The sequence below is a fragment of the Anabrus simplex genome, chromosome 14, assembly GCF_040414725.1.
Source record: "Anabrus simplex isolate iqAnaSimp1 chromosome 14, ASM4041472v1, whole genome shotgun sequence".
In the NCBI taxonomy this organism is placed as follows: domain Eukaryota; kingdom Metazoa; phylum Arthropoda; class Insecta; order Orthoptera; family Tettigoniidae; genus Anabrus; species Anabrus simplex.
In genome coordinates this window covers 89,767,107-89,785,502 of record NC_090278.1, presented here as the reverse complement: position 1 = coordinate 89,785,502, position 18,396 = coordinate 89,767,107, and the positions used below count along the sequence as shown (strand labels likewise).

Genomic DNA, 18,396 nt, shown 5'->3' with positions numbered 1-18,396 from the left:
TATTCCAGAGAGTTTGTAATAAGAAACGAAAGTTATTAATGTTTGATACAAAGAATAATATGTCAGAATAACCATTCACATTTTGGACATGGAATAACTAAACGTTTCAAGCATGGTGTCAAATAGATAATTACGGTGTGGCAGTATTTGTTCTATCCTTTGGGGAAGAGGTGGTGGTGGTGGGGGGCTGAAGTTATGAGGTATTAATCCTTTTACAATGACCCGATACCCCTTGTACATAGTATCATGCAAAGAAATATTAATTCAGTTTCTGAACTGTCCACCGCCGTCGTGGAACGGTTAGCACTATTAACTGCCGTCCTCTGAAATCTGGGTTCGATTCCCGGTACTGCCAGAAATTTAAGATTGGCAGGAGGGCTGGTATGTGCTTAAGAAAGGTACGTGTAGCTCACCTCCTTTTGAAAAAGAGCTACGCCACCTCGGGATTAAGACAATAATTTAGATTCTACATTTACAGCTACTAAAATGAGAAAATGTAACATTAATCCTCACTGAGAAAAGTTCGAACCGTTCAGGGTTACAAAATTTGCTTGCTTCCTTTTCTTCGGCAACCCTAATTACTATGTCATTGTAGTGCAAATGTTTTTTTTTTCATTTTTCCTTGATTCGTTTGATGATGTCGGCACTAATGATCTGGGAAGTTTTTCTTTTCAGGAATCTTAAGTAACATCTCCACATCTTTAACTTTTCCCTTCTTATCCACACTGAAATGATTTCAACACAGAATTGATTGCATTTCGGAGTAAAACGGGTCGTTATCGGGTACGTATTCCGAACAGTTATAGGCAGAAAAAAAGAGAGAAATAACTTGGATTTCGAATACTTTTTGAATGGTCCGTCCGCGCGCCTTGTGGGAATCCCCCCGTGTCACCAGTACTACCAACCCATTCCTTGTCAACCTAATAACGTGTTGTATCTTTCAGTGGTCGACCCGGGGGATTTCTACAAGGGCTACTATGGGTATCATAATGGGGTTGTGCAACGAGGGCCATTGGAAGAAAAAGCCAGTCGTCGACTGGTAGGTGTAAATTTTATAGCCTAACCTCTTAACTGATCTCAAGGTCTCGTTTACTTGTGTAGCCAACAAACTTTTGAGAAATACTTTCATGTTAATTTGCAGTAGAATAAATCACGAAAGCAATAATAATAATAATAATAATAATAATAATAATAATTACCAACATTTGAATGTTTGCTCTCTTTCTATCTTTCCTTCACGTAAAAGCTACTAGACCGATCGAGCTCAAATTAGGCAAGATTGTAGCTGTTACATTCGGTTAACTTATACTGTAGGCTAATTACTATCACGTTGTCCCTTAAGGGGCCAAGCACTGGAATAAAATGTACGCCTGAGATCATTATAGTGAATAAGCTGCCTAAATTGTTAGTCCTATTAAAAATGAAGTCTGTCAAATACAGTCAAAATTTAATTTTTACGTTTTCTCCGTACCTCTTAACAGTTTAACAGGAAAAGGCTTTTATGTGCTTTGGTGCGTTTTACGCGATGAAATTCGAAATAATGATAGGTTTACAAACGAAAGAAGCCTACATAAAGGATTTGGAATTAAATTTCATCTGCGAATGGACAGCTGCGTTCTTAGTAACTCTTGATAATTTGCTAGAAATTTACGCTTCTTAACGTGTTGGAAGAACATTTCATTCATACAGCCGATGTTAGTAGAACACGAAATTCTGTATGTTCTCAATCTCATTTTCGGTCTGACTTCAAAATAATCGGTATATTTATAGAGTGCTTACCCATAACATTCTGTCTCATAAACAGCTACCTGTTACGAAGTGCTCTGCTTGTTCAGCAGTTAATATGAACTAGAGCCGAGATGTTAAGGCTTTTATAGCTTATAATGCAAACTGACCGAAGTAAACTACGTACAGGCTAGCTCGGATAACAGCTCTGCTGTGAGACTTGTATAAACATTAGGGGCCCGGGCTATTAGAACCCCTGGAACGTTTGTTACTCGCACTACATCACGAAAGAACGGGCTAGGCGATACCTCCTACCAGCCAAATTAGTTTGCGTTCTAACGTATTACTGTCTAAATATCCGGACTCTAATTATAACTCAATCATTACTACATGATTATCATCTCTGGTCCAAGCCAAACAGTTCTCTTGGCAGTTGATTGCCATATATAAAAAGTGAAATAAGACCTTGAGATCACCTTAATCTAGTTTTATTTGTATATTATTGTTCAAATTGCTAATAATTTTTTCCTAGAGTAGTCGTTTTATTTATATTTACTGTTCAGTTGATCGCAACATGAATGTATCTGTCCTCTAAATTGTTACAATTATCCTATGAGATTACTTTAAAAGGGTAAAGCTGAATATTATTTTATATGCAATACAATCTTTCCGAGTCAAATTCTTGGTGTCTATGTGGAAGCTCAGGTGGACCAAATATTCGCTCGTGATCTCTGGTTTAGCCTATGTCTTTCATTTAAGTAGTGTTCCACAATCATCTGTACAGATCTCGTCTGCCGGTATAAACCTGTACCTTGATTGTAATCTGCATCACATTAGATGGGCCAGCATTCATGTTTACTGAATAAAAGCAGAAGAGAGGTTTTACTGCTGTGAAACAAACTTATTAATACGGATAATAGAACAAATCACTAATATTTATTATTTTCAGAGATAAGTTGATAAAATAAAACATCAATTGTTATTTTTAATGGATTCAAACAATTATTTCATTTTCTCATGTAAACAGGCACGTGATATTTTGGACGGTGATAATCAGTATCATTACGATTTGCTTTACGCCGCACCGACACACACAGGTCTTATGGTAACGATGACACAGGGAAGGGCTAGGAGTGGGAAGGAAGCGGCCGTGGCCTTAATTAAGGTACAGCCCCAGCATTTGCCTGGTGTGAAAATGGGAAACCACGGAGAATCATCTTCAGGGCTGCCAACAGTGGGGTTCGAACTCACTATCTCCCAAATGCAAGCTGGCAGTTACGTGACCCAAATCGCACAGTGACTCGCACGGTTAATTAATTCTAAAAGCAAACCTGTTTTGCGTTTTTCATGACGAAACAAATTCTTGAAATCTTTACGGAACAAAGACGTATGATAGTTAATAATAATAATAATAATAATAATAATAATAATAATAATAATAATATAACAATTTGTTTAGAATAATTATGGCAGTGTGCAGTGAACGTATCCGTATTCCATGTGGTTGCATACAGCATAAAACTTCAGCTAAATGGCCAAAATGTGGATGCATGTTCTCCCAGTTAAATCAGGGACAGTTCCTTGAAATAAGAGCAGAAGAAAGGTTGTGCTGCTATGAAACAAAGTTAATACCACCTCACATACCATGAAGGCAATTATGTAATCTGTTATGATAAAATAATTCAGTAACTTATAATATTCTAAAGAGGACAGTTACAGGACGTAAATTCTGCCAGTCTTTATCTTTAATATATGCATGGGTAATGATCGTTGTATTGATGTACTTATACACGATGTATCGAAATTCACTGTTCCAACTTCAAGGGATGATGGGAGGAATCGAAAGCAACAATTTTCCATAAATAATCATGGGTCTGAAATGAATTATTGACTGTCAAAATCAGAAACTGTAGTCTACTGTAATGGCATACATTATTTGTGACTCTCATTCTTCAAAACCATCAGTATTATGTATTCTGTTGAACATGTCATGACACGTCAGAATGTACTGTGACAACACGCACTACGTTTAGCGCAGAGGACATGCCTGTAGTCTTTGAACGTGGCAGCGTGTATTCAGCACGCACTTTCGAACAGATTTTTGTAAAATATTACAATTCAATTAATATGTAATAGTTTAATTCTCAACCACTTCAACGATTGATTTCTGACCTGTGGTTATTTATTATTATTATTATTATTATTATTATTATTATTATTATTATTATTATTATTATTGGTCTCTTCTACCATCTCTAGAAGTTTGAATATTTTCTACATTTTCATACATCCTGCATTTGTATAGAACTACAAATGTTGGTGATTATTAGTGTCTTACAGAAAGTAAGGTGTCGCACAGTGGAGAAAAATACGTTTTAGCAATTGATTTTCAAAATTATTATTATTATTATTATTAACAAATACATTTCAGCCTGGGACATACCGGTGAGAATGTCTGCTTATAGCAATGAAATTAAATTAAAACGTATTATATAACAACTAAAATGCAACAAACTATTATGTCTTCAAGAAAACAAAATATTACAATAAATTGTGTCAAACCAAGGAATTTCTTGATTAAGAAATAAGATTAAAGAATACAATAAGTAATAAACTATACGACAATAATAATTTACGCAAAATACCTTAATTTAAAATATTTCCTTACATCCATAATTACAACGCAGCCATTCAAAATATAACTTACAATGTTCCATTTCCAGTAAGTAGCGTAATAATTGCAAAAACGCGCATGTGTCTATCTGAAAGGCGATGAATGATACTGCCGAAGGAAATCAGGTGGAACTACTCCGACGTGGTAACTTTTTTATCATCAAAATCCGATTCAAACGTTGAGATTAAGTGCAAGTGAGATGTTTATGTGCACTATTATTTGGAGGCAAAATGAGCTTTTGAAATAGTATCATACACAATTACCACATTTTGTGGTAAAGTGGACTGACGTGTAACCTAAGCTTCAAATATTCATGAACAACTACAGTTCTTCGCTATTAATTTAAGGAGCATTTAGCAACTTCACTTTCAGTTTCCATTTTTTTAAATGTAGACATTAACACTATTGTAAACTTTTTGTTTTTTGTTTATATGTTCCCAATAGTTTGACACAAGTTATTTAAAAGAATTACGGGTCTTTTCAAAGTAACACGAACATAAATCGGTTTCTCATACTGAATAAAATTGATTATCTCGTGTCAGTTTTGACTTTTTGGTCGAATTATTGTATTTATTACTAGTGTAGATTATTCCAATATTACATTTTAAACTTTTTAGGACAGTTCCGAGCAAATATTACAAAGTGGTAAGCAACGAGAACAAATTAATTAAGTAGTTAATTTACAAATTCAAAATTAAAATTATTTTGTACCATTATAAGGAAGAATATGTTATTTAAACTTTTGCATGTTAAAAATTGGAATTCATAATACGCAGTCCAACGTAGTGTATGTTAATTAATATGATTCATATCTTCACTGATGTTGACATTTTCAATTCAATTTACATTTTGTTCTATTTTTTTGTTATTATTCTTAATTTCATATGAATTTTTCGGCTAAACGTAGAATTATTTATGTAGTACTGCACGTCTATTATAATTGGGATTTGTGTCTGTTCTAGAGAAGTTAAGAGACAACGCTCTTCCAATCCATTGTTCTCCTTAAGACTGCTCACCCCTCCCAACCAAATGTGGATATGCAGTCCATCCGAAGAATTTTCGTTGTGTTCTTTCTCCTAAGCTTAAGTGTAAAGGAGAATGAACCTGTAACATGGTATACTGTAGGAGTGCGTGAACACATTTCTGCAGTGAGGCACGGTATGGTTCATATTCCTTTACACATTAGCATAGGAAAATGAACTCGAACGAACATTATTCTGACGGATATTGTTGGGAGGGGAGACCAGTCTTTTGGAAAATAATGGATAGGAAGAGCTTTGGCAGATACGTGGTATTGTCTCTTCAGACCAAAATAAAATAATTATCGACACCTCAATTTGCTTTCGTTAATACAGTAATGATTTCTTTGTCCACTGTGCGACGCCCTCACTCAGTATGTCTTCACTGATGTTAAGGTCTCCTCGTTTGTCCCGCAGTCCGCGTCTCGCAGGGTAGGGCTGTCCTGCTCGAACTGCCAGACTTCTACAACCTCATTGTGGAGACGGAACGCCATGGGCGAGCCAGTATGCAACGCGTGCGGCCTATACTTCAAGCTCCACGGGGTTACCAGGCCGCTGGCCATGAAAAAGGACAGCATACAGGTATTATTCTGATGAAATATTTTTCTTGGGTTAGTGTCGAATTGGGAAATGGGTCCTTTGAGCCCCAGAAAATTATGGAAAGCGCCAAGCCTTCATTTAAAGTTTCTTATAACCAATCAATAATATTTTACTTAAGCATACATGTTCAGAGTTGTTTTAAAGGCTTCTTCGGGGCGTAATTATTTTAATCAACACCAGAAATAAATGTTAAAACAACTTATACATTAATACATTAACACAGTTCTATTATATAAAATAAAATCATATATAACAAAACTGTATGTTCTAATTAAAATCCGTGAATTTAATAAAATTTACAATGAGAAGCTATTCGAACTGAAATGAAAATCCACAGCCTGTTTCCAGTTATTCGACCGGGTCAGGAATGGAGTGTATGAAGCCCCCATTAATTACAGATGTATGTATGTATGTATGTATGTATGTATGTATGTATGTATGTATGTGAGTGCTCAGCCCGAAGGCTGGTTTGGACCTCAACAGCTCCGTCATCAGCCATCATAGGTGGACCAGGTGTCACTGAAGAGGCGTTCTAGGGAAATGACGAGTGAGGTAGTTTCCCGTTGCTTTCCTCACTGTGCCAGAAGATGCTATTACATATCAGTCTGCCAAGCCCACTGAAATGTACGCATCAACCGACCCTATGAGCAACATTTTCACACCATTCATAACAGGGACTAGCTGCAGAAGGAATGGCACTGCTAACATTGCTCATACCTCAGACACTTTCATATCGTCAAAGCCAAGGATAAGACTGAGACAAGTGAACGTTCTATCCCATACCAGAAGACAGAGTGCACTGTAAACAATAGATCTGAAGTACTGTTACATGCCTTATACTGTATTCTTAAGTTTCCTTGTCCAAAATTGCATATAATTACTTATAAATTTGTTACTTTTGGACTGAAAAATCAAAGGCGCAGTTCTGTTTTCGTTATTTTTAAATTTTGAATTAATAACTTATTGGAATAGCTTGTCACTAAATTTATTTTCAATTTCTTTCTCTCGGTAGTGGTGTGTGTGTCCAGATCCCAACATTGCGAGTTGAAATGTGGTAGTGGTGGTAGTCTGTTCTTTTTTAGGGCCATGAACAAGTCCATTGGACACTCCATGTCGTATGATGTCGGAATGTAAAAGATCTCTGGTGACACATTTCGTGTTTAAACTCAGCCACCTGGTAGAGTGAAATGGGATGTCTAAATGGTCTCGCATCAAAATGCCTGAACAAGGTAGCACAGCCCATACGATTATTTTGATTTAATATTCTAATCAGAATGTACAGTGTTTCTTTTATCTATGATTGAACTGTGTTAATGTATACGTTGTTGTTTTAATAATTAATTGTTTATGATATTGATCAAACGACTTATGCACTGAATTAGCCTTTAAGCAAAGTGAAACATGGTTTGCTTAAATAAATAATAAATATTGCACAGCTTTGATTTCTCATAAGAATATTAATTTAATTTTAATTAATCAGTATGATTTAACATAACTTTCTTTTTCTACTATGGCACAAAGTTTGCATACAGGAGTGATATATTGATGTTAATTTACTTACTCTCTAAGAAAATTTAATCAAAATTAGTTAGTGATAATATTGTTTTTCTTTTTTTTTTTTCAATATTATTGTAACAGTTTATGCTTTTATGCTATTGTGTACAAATTAAGTATAGCCGATTTTGTATGTATTTAACATCTGCTTTTTTATTTCCACAAAATATTTTCTGGAACATTTAAACATTTAAAAAAATATTCTTTAATATTCTGTGCTATTCGGATATGAAAGACCGAGCTCGATAGCTGCAGTCGTTTAAGTGCGGCCAGTATCCAGTATTCGGGAGATCGTGGGTTCGGACCCCACTGTCGGCAGCCCTGAAGATGGTTTTCCGTGGTTTCCCGTTTTCACACCAGGCTATGCTGGGGCTGTACCTTAATTAAGGCCACGGCCGCTTCCTTCCCAGTCCTAGCCTTTTCCTGTCCCATCGTCGCCATAAGACCTATCTGTGTCGGTGCGACGTAAAGCAACTAGCAAAAAAAAAAAAAGGATATGAAAGTTCAAATTCTGGTCACTCCATGTGAGATTTGTGCTGGACAAAGCAGAGGCGGAACAGGTTTTTCTCTGGGTACTCCAGTTTTCGTCATTCCAGCAACAGTCTCCAATATCATTTCATTTCATCTGTCATTCATTAATCATTGCCCCAGAGGGGTGCGACAGGCCTCGTCAGCCGGCACAATTCCTATCCTCGCCGCTAGATGGGGGCTTCATTCATTCCACTCCTGACCCGCTCGAATGACTGGAAACAGGCTGTGGATTTTCATTAGGATATGAAAAGACAGGTTGAGAGGTGGTTGGCTCCCGTATTGGGCAGATAATGAATCCTGAGAATAATTTCCCCATACCGTACCATTTCTGTTCATTTCACTCATTAACTGGGATTGTGTGTCCCATCCAGAACTCTCCAACTTGACACATGCAAACGGTATGATGATCAAGTGGCAACACTAATACCCATGCATTATTCCTGCGCAGATTCTATAAAATCTCTCCAAGTCAATGTGTTAATGAAATATTTCAGTTATAGTTATTATTTTATTATTGTACCAACAATTAAAATATCTGTTAACAATGCACTTCATAATCTTACCTACAAGTGCTTAATTTGTAGATCAGTAATCAACTGCCCTTAAACTTTAAATATCTAGTTTTATTGCTATCCTGTAGGTTTGCCTTATAATACAGTAGGAGTGGACACTAAGTACTCTAAAACCGGGAATGTCGTGGGTCAGGTAATAAGTCTTGAAGGAAAGAATGGCCCAAGAAATGAAGGAGAAAAAATGTAAAATGTAATTGGAATTCTGTGGTCGGCTCAAATCTGAATCTGGTCTCCTATTGGAGATGGTATTTTTAATTATGACAGAACACTGTGCTATAAGGCAAAGTATTATCAAGACATCTTTCGGAAAAAAATAAATATGTAATAACATTTATCTTCAACAGTCTGGACTCCAGACACATTGAAAAACTGTAGGGAATCGTGAACCCGAGAACCCAGGAACCTACCCGAGAGTTTTTACGAGACAAAACTTGATCAGTGGTGAAATGTGTAGCCCACTTTGGCCAAACATTAAATACAAGAATTATCTTCATCCTAGTAATTTACACCCTCTTAAATATTGCATAAACATTAAAAATATCTACATATATACGTCATTGTGCGCCTTAAATTCCATATAGTACTGTAGTCTGGAAGATTGGAGTATCATGTTATCATATAAAAATTACATCATTGTATTTGAGAATCTATTTTTCTATTTTGAAATACAGGTGAGCAGAAATTATCAGAATAAAGAAGAGCTAATAATTATTCGGTTTTTAAACAAATTTATTACAATTTTTTAACAACAGGTTACTTTTAGCACTTTGGTGTCTAATCCTTTCTATCATTCATTCACACATTTTCTGCATTTCTTCATTACATCTATATTACTTTCCATAAGGCAATCATAGTCCTTTTCTTCAATCTCTTCTTCACGATTCCCTACAGTTTTTCAATGTATCTGGAGTCCAGACTGTTGAAGATAAATGTTATTACATATTTTTTTTCCCGAAAGATGTCTTGATAATACTTTGCCTTATAGCACAGTGTTCTGTCATAATTAAAAATACCATCTCCAACAGGAGACCAGATTCAGATTTGAGCCGACCACAGAATCTGCCTTATAGCACAGTGTTCTGTCATAATTAAAAATACCATCTCCAACAGGAGACCAGATTCAGATTTGAGCCGACCACAGAATTCCGATTACATTTTACATTTTTACCCCATCATTTCTTGGGCCATTCTTTCCTTCAAGACTTATTACCTACCTGACCCTTCCCAGTTAAGCCTTTCCCTTAACACAAAAATTTCAGCTGATTTGACAAACAATCCAGAATTCTCGAACATTTAAAATAATACATTTTCCTTTTATATTTGTGTAAATTACAAAAATTCAAAATTTATAAACCAAGGGATGCCACAAAATGAATAAAACAGAGGTAACCCTGACCACTTCAATTGGCAGTAATAAACATGGGGCATAGAATTTCTCACATGCTGCCCTCAACTACAATAAAAACTTTAAAGGCAGTTTTTTCATAGATCCAGTAACTTTGGAAAATAGTATGAAAATATTCCAAATAATTTTAATGTTCTTATGTCCTGTTTCTTTCTTAATTCAGATTTTGTATTTCTGTAAAAAAATTTACCTCTCTCTCTCTCTATATATATAAAAATATATATAAATATATAAATATTTCTATGCATGTTTCTGAATGTCTATTCTTCAATGTTTACTCGCACTTTCTTTCTTTCTTTCTTTCTTTCTTTCCCTGATTGATCAAAAGAAAAACAGTTTCCATATACTTTTTGTTGAGAAATGCCGATAATCTGCTATTTGCTATGTTACAAATTCCACAATGAAATAAGACTTGATACAAATTGTTGTTATATTTTGACAGACGAGAAAGAGGAAACCCAAGAGCGGCAGTTCCAAGTCTGAAGGAGGTGGAGGTGGCGGCGGCAGCGGGAGCAGTGTTGGAAGCTCGGTCCTAACTCCTGTCAGCCAGACGAGCAATATCGTCAAGCTCGAGCAGTCTGGTAATAACATTTCTATGATTTGTCATGTTTCTTCACCTCACCATTATTTTGTCTTTCAATGTGATATAAACAAGTTTCCTAGTGTTCTAATGAAAATAAAATGGTTTTTTGTTTGGACATATAAATGCATATTTCGGAATTTTTACATTATATAGCATATCAATGACATAATTGCAATGTAACGTCAAATTTGGGTCAATTTTCTTTTAAAAACGCAGAGTATAAATACAAAGATGAGCTGTGTTCAAGTGAGGTATACTTTTTAAGATGTATCTTTTTGCTAGCAGTTGTACGTCTCACTAACTCGCATAGGTGATAGGATACAGTACGACTAGGAGGAAACCTACTGCTGCCTTATTGTCCGATGTGAAACTGCGAAGGAACGGAAAGACATCTTCAGGGCTGGATGTTCGAATCCACCATCTTCCGAATGCAAGCTTAAGGTTACACAGCTCATATCACACAATCAACTCATTCGGTTCAGGATATTTTCTGGATATTCTGGATATTGCCAACATATATCTATAACAGGCCAAGTAAACTTTATCACCTAGGATTAGTACAAAGTTCAATCAATCAATCAATCAATCAATCAATCAATCAATCACTACTGATCTCCATTTAGGACAGTCGCCCAGGTGGCAGATTCCCTATCTGTTGTTTACCTAGTGTTTTCTTAAATAATTGCAAAGAATTTGGAAATGTATTGAACATCTCCCTTGGTAAATTATTCCAATCCCTAACTCATCTTGTATTAACAACTTTATTTTTTGTTTTTAAAAACACCATTTAAACTTATTCGTCTACTAATGTTATCCCATACCATCTCTCCACTGACAGCTCGGAACATACCACTTACGCGTTATAATTTAATAGGTGGAATTCAATAAACATTAATATTTCTTTGACTTTAACACACCACTTAGTCGAGCAGCTCGTCTCCTTTCTCTCAGGTCTTCCCAGACCAAAATTTGCAACATTTTTGTAACGCTACTCTTTTGTCGGAAATCGTCCAGAACAAATAGTTTGTTCTTTGGATTTTCTCTAGTTCTCAAATCAAGTAATCCTGGCAAGAGTCCCATACATTGGAACCCTACTCTAGTTGGGGTCTTACCTAACACTTATATGCCCTCTCCTTTACATTCTTCCTACAACCCCTAAATACCCTCGTAACTGACCAGACAAATTTCAATGAAAGTCGGATGAATGTTCAATTAACACATCGTACATTTAATGGTAATCATTTCACCACAAAATCAGCTTTAGTGTTACAATTAATTCCTAAAAGAAAATAGCTGGCTGGCTGTGATATGTAGCATGACTTTTCCTATGAACTATAGAAAGACAACGGTTCTGTTTTGAAGGTACATTAAATACTTTCTACCAAACATGAAATGTTGACAACACCAACTGAATATAACTGTCTCAACACTATTTTACTAATATGTACAATATGCAGATACATACTTCTGCATTGTTTATAATGGAAGCTAAAATAACATCATCATCATCAATGTCCCACTCGAGTTGCCTGGGTGTGGTTTAAAATATATTGTATGAAAACTTGGTAGTCTTCTGTATATATAAATACCGCAGAACAAGCAAAATACTTTATTAGCTTGAACAAAGCCTTTTGGGGGGTTCCTGCTCAGAATCTCATTACAGCAGGCGTGCAGCGATGTTATCACGTCTTATTTGATTATCCTTGGTAGTTTCATTGCAATCTATGCCTTCGATAGGACACATCATCATCATCATCATCATCCTTCCAAGTATTGGGCCATGTGTCCCGTTACGGTCTTGCATTTTCCCTCCATCTCTTCATCGGGCGTCCTACACATCTTTTTCCTCTGGGTTGGTTTCGGAGAATCTCTTTAGGCAATCTACCAGGTTCCATCCTTTGTGTATGACGTTTCCAGCTTTCCTGATAACTGTAGTACTTTCAGTTCTTTTAGCACCTTTTCATTCCATTTATGGTTCCATCTTTTATACCCTGCTGTACGACGCATGAAAGTCGTTTCTCATGCTGAAATTCGAGACAAGTCTTGACATCTTAACATCCATGCCTCAAATCCATAACAAAGTGTTGGTTTAGCGTGGGTATTATACAGGTGCACTCGAGTATGTTTCTGAACAAGTGATGGTTTCATGATGTTGTTTATTATTATTATTATTCCTGTAGTTTATGTTAATTTATTAATTTTTGCTGGTATACCTAATTTTGATTCATATGATAAGTTGTACCCGAGCTAATTGAACACATTTACTCTTTCCAATGTTGTATTATCTAAACATATTTTACTAGGAATCAGTTCTCTTCCCTTGAAGGCCATTATTTTTGTCTTTTCTGTTGAAATAATCATATTAAAATCTGAGGAAACATTTTTTAGATTGTAGGTCATCTTCCATCGTAGCCAGCGATGCAACATCATCAGCATTTAATGTGGCGTCTAGGTGTTTAAGGCGTCTATTTATTGATATTGATCCATGGCGTCCTTGTTTCCAAGATTCCATTATTGCATTCATATATATTATAAAAAGTAGAGGGGATGAGTCCTCAGCCTTGTCTTACACCACCATTTCCACTCGGTCTGGTTCTTGTCCAGTTTTACAGAAATGAGTATGTAAATATTATTTTAGGGTACAGGTTAGAGTGCAAATATACTGAGGTGAGTCTAGCACACACAACAGTTGTGCTATGAGATGTGCATAAACATTAGGGACCTGTCCTAAGAGGTGGTGGTGGTGGTGGTGGTGGTGATGATTATTGTTTTAAGAGGAAGTACAACTTGGCAATCATCCTCTCTACAACATTGATCAGAGGGAAAAAATGGAAGGGATTTGGAACTTCAAAAGATGAAAGTATCAGCCAAAGAAAGACAAAGGCCACAAAGGGTGTGAAAATAGAAGCTCCCTAGGCCTCGAATGTTATAATACTGTCGGGGTCAGAATAGAACAAGAGTTGACCAAGAGAGGTCGGATGGGATAGGTGAAAGTGTGGAGCCTTGGCACAAGTAAGTGGAAGCAATGCCAGAACTCGGCTAAGGGCTCCGTGGTCGCCAAACCACGTTCCCAAGTTAAGACCCCCAGGGGCACCTTTTAGTCGCCGCTTACGATAGGGAGTTACCGTGGGCATCCCCCACCCACCATTAGAAAGTCTGTTACTCTTGCTACATTACGGAACAGCGGGCAAGACGGCAGTTCCTACTAGCCAAATTAGTTTAGGCAGTAATGGGTTAGAACGCAATATAACTATGTCTTATTAGTGATCATCGGACCATGTTTCATAGCAATCTGTGTGGTGAAATCCCAGCAGTTCCCTCATAGCTCTTTCTGTGAATCAGCAGTGGAGTGCCTGCCTGTGAATCATAAGATCGTGCGTTCAAACCCACCAGATTTAATACGATTTTCGAAGGGCAAAGAAAAGTCTATTAAGACACACCACGTCGTACGATGTCGGCATGTGAAAGATGTCTTGTGACACACTTAAAATTAATTAAAAACCACCCACAGATCTGCTTCTCTTCCATATAAGACAACAGAATGGAACGTTGCCGTGCTATGTTGAAGGCATAGATTACAATTGAACTATGTAAAATAATCAAATAAGACACTAGAATATCGTTGCTCGCGTTTAGCTGTTACATGATAAAAATGTCAAACAGACACAGAGGCAGCCTAAATAGCATTAGATCAAATCATCTGCAGCATGATAACCGAGGCCATAAGATTATTATTTGCTTTACGTCACATCAACACAAATAGGTCTTAGGGTGACGATCGGATAGGAAAGGCCGAGGAGTGGGAAAGAAGTGACCGTGACCTTAATTACAGTACAGCTCCTGCATTTGCCTGGTGTGAAAATGGGTAACAATCTTCAGGGCTGCCAACAGTGAGGTTTGAACCCATTATCTCACGGATGCAAAGACACAACTGCGCGCCCCTAACCGCACGGCCAACTCGCTCAGTATTATTATTAAAAATTATTATTACTACATAAAGCTTGAAGATGAAAACATTAAATGTGTACAGGTACAGGTATTCAAATACCTGGGCAGACTCTGCATAAGTCATACTTTGTGCCAATTCTCACATACAGTCTAGAAACATGTACACCGAAAGAGAGGCAGGTTAGTAAACTTCAGCAAGTGAAATGAAGTTTCTACGAACTACCCTCCAAAAAACGTGCAAGGACGATGACATTAGAAAGGAACTGGAAGTGGACTTTATAGAAAAGAAGCTAAGGGCTTCAAGACTAACATGGAATGGACATGTAAAGCGAATGCCTGGCACTAAAACACAAAGTGGATGCCGAGAAAGACAAAGGCCAATGGGAAGACCTGGGAAGAGATGGCTACACTAGCTGAGAGAGGACGTGGAGAGAAGAGGGAATTGGGAGTCTGTGGTGAGAGAGAAGACATTTCTGGAGAGACAATGATGGTAAAGACTCATTCAACACCACCTTAACAGACATGCTGGAGGAGTTCTATTATTATTATTATTATTATTATTATTATTTCCCTTGTTAACTGTCCATGGCCAATTATGTGGTTTCATACAGCAAAGTGCAGCTGCACATTAATTACAAATGCCTTTTTGTTCCAGAGAGTTATGGTGAATGTCGCACCAGCGGGGTGGTGAGTTCCCACAACGGGCACCACTCTCGACTGTCAGGAGATTCCGTGGCTGCCATGTCTGCAATCTCGACCGCCACATCGCTGGCCTCCTCGGCCTACTCGGGGCTGTACCCGTCTTCTCCGTACCACCCTCACCTGCACCAACCACCGGGAGTGAGCAGCCCGACCCACACACCGACCTCCTACTACGAACTCATCCACCACCATCATCAACAGCAGCAGCAGCAACAACAGCAACATTCTCCCAAAGTAGAATGTCCTTCGCCTATCAACGCTTCTGCAGCTGACCGATCTCCAGTGTTGTTGGCATCCCATTCGCCTCCAGATCACCACATGTCGGCAACATCGCCGCACATCGTGACCTTGGCCACGTCAAACAACAACAATAAGGTGGGAGTGTTGACCACTGCTGACAACATGGACAGGCCGACAGTAGTGTCCATGTCTTCGTAATGTTAAATGTCTTATTGTGGCCACGAGATACAGACTAGTGTTCTCTTACTGAAAGTGGGGTTTCTCTTTCCACTCTGAATTTCTTTATTGGAGATGTTTTCTCAGCAAACTTCGTTGTGCAGTTCCTTATCAGGTCTGTCATAATGTACTGGGTTGGAAACCAAATTGTATTTTTTTAAATGTATTTGTTTTCAATTTTGAGGTAGTGTTATGAATCTCAAGTCTTGATTTCCAAAAATTTACAAAATTCAGAAAATAATCACACATTCTCCGACTATGAGTCATTTACAAAACATCTAAGTAGTTAATTTTGAGAACTTTCTAAAGGTAAGGAGAAAGGGATGTGCTTGATGAGGTTTTTAGTGCAGCAAAGGCAATTATGCATGTTTAGTTAACATTTTCATGCTACAACATTCAACTGAAATAACTTCTCGTGCAAAATAATTCAGGTACTATAAATTTGACTGCATTATACATTTAAAATGTACTCCAGTGCAGTTAGAGTTGGTGGACACTAAACAAACTCCAGCCTACTATTGTTATTACTTGTCTTTAAAAACTGTTCTTTTGGAACGACTTGCATTATAACGTCCATAGTTTTCAAGATAGTTGCATGGAAATTTGCATAACTATTGTTTCTGGTGCTGTCTGTTGTCTGAACCTCAATATTTAGCCATTCCTTAACAGAAGGTTTGTTACAAAATATTTTCCTAATTTCAGTTCTTACATTGAAAATATCTTAACCAGTGAGGTTCATATTGTTAATCTGACTACTGATGTTAAAATAAAAAATAAATCCCTTCAAAATGTGAAAAAATTAGAAGTAATTTAGAAAAGGGATGTTTAATGCAAATTTTACAATTAGAGAATTCTGAAAAATCTAGCAATCAAAAGCTTTAAAAAGAAGATAATTTGTTTTTCTTTTGCTTAGAAAAAAACAAGTTTCAATACAGGAGAGACTGAATTTCATTGTGATACGGCATATAAGATTGGAGGAACAAAATGAACTTGTTGACTTTATGAATAACTTAATTACAGAGTTTCAGATGTTAAATGAATTTGTTGAACATTTGAGACATATTGTCACGAACAGTTTATTGGTAAGATTATTTGAAATGGAAAAAGTCATCCATCCGCAGCATGATTTCTTTTTTAAACTTTAGGTAAAGCTGAGAGGCACTTAGAATGAAAAGTCCTTCACTTCCTAGAAATGTTTGACCAGTAGTATAGGCATCAATAATAAGCCTACTCTGCAGCATTTTGCTCATTTAAATGTAGGCTGAAATTTCAGGATATTCTGATCTACTTAAAACCTGCATTTTTGGTATTAAATATAGAATTTAACACTAATTTGCATTCCCAACATTTGAATGCATTTGTTGCAAGATAACTTCTAGACAAAAATTTGCATCCATACCGTTTTACAATATCTAGAATACTTTATTATTAAAAAAATCTTTGTTTGTCATGATGGAGCTTGAGAAATGCCTCCCGACAGAATGCAATTTTTACATAACTTCTATTATCCTTAAATTTTATAATGAGGGAATTTTTAAAAATGAGTAAAATTCAGTTCTATAATTCTACGAAGGTTATCTCAAACATAAAGTCTCCGACTTTTTTATAAATACATAGACCTGTTTATTTCTACGACAGTTTACATTGTTTTACTGCTTGAACATTCAGCTATTTTTCTACATAATCACCATTTCAGTCGATGCATTTCTGTAGATGCTGTGACAGTTTTTGTAATGGCATGTCATACCAGGTCGCCGCCATGCTGTTCAGGAAGTTGTGAGCTGCGCTTCGGGAAACCTCAGGAACCAAAGTGCAGAGATCATCCAGGGTGATCCGCCGATCTTCACACATAATTTGCTCAACCTTCATGACTGTCTCGGCGGAAATTGACGGTCTCTCGATTCTTTGTTTGTTTGTCGTGAATTTCACTCCAACCAGCTGCAAACTCTAATCCACTTACGAACATTTTTGACATCCATGCACATCTCACCATACACTTCCGTTAATTGGTGATGGATTTCAATCGGTTCAGTACCTTTTGCATTAAAAAACCGAATAACTGCATGCACTTCACACTTGACGGTAGCATCTAATGGGAGCTCCATTCTGAACGGCTGCCAAGCCAAGGATGTATATGTATTGAATAGGTGATAAAACAAACCTTTTAGCATCCTACATTCAGTATCTTCAATACGGATAACAATGATTTTTATCACTTGCAATGCCAAGCCAAGACCGAGTGCCTCAGCGCGGGAAACACTCTTCACAATATTGTGACCAACAGCCACACGAACAGAGTTCTGTATTTATAACAAAAATAGGAGACCTTATTTTTTGGGATTACCTTCGTATATAATTACTATATTTCTGTTAATATTCCACAGTCTCTGATGTAAGTTTTGTTTCAAAGAAATGCAAAATTAAGTTACCATACAAATTGATTGTGCTAAATGGAAACTTATGCCAATTTTTTTACAACTAAGAGAGTCATAATTTTATGCTGAATCTGTTGCAGAAAGATCCTTGGTCAGTTTCTCACAACCTCCTTCCCCCCCCAATACTTCCTCATACAAGATTATGTTTCTAACTCCTATGCCAACTTGGTTTCTGCTGTCTCCTGTAAAGTT

The 18,396-nt window shown here is 36.8% G+C and overlaps 1 protein-coding gene across 1 annotated transcript in view; it reads left to right on the top strand.

Moving 5' to 3' along the window:
• The window catches only part of LOC136885749 (transcription factor GATA-4), a 70,728-nt gene extending 54,608 nt beyond the window's left edge, over positions 1-16,120 (top strand). Inside the window, exons 4-7 of the mRNA XM_067158485.2 lie at positions 945-1,039; positions 5,836-6,000; positions 10,523-10,661; positions 15,267-16,120. Coding sequence (XP_067014586.1) covers positions 945-1,039; positions 5,836-6,000; positions 10,523-10,661; positions 15,267-15,751 — 884 coding nt within the window. The 3' untranslated portion in view covers positions 15,752-16,120. The remainder of the gene's footprint in view (positions 1-944; positions 1,040-5,835; positions 6,001-10,522; positions 10,662-15,266) is intronic.
• The last annotated feature ends 2,276 nt before the right edge of the window (positions 16,121-18,396 follow it).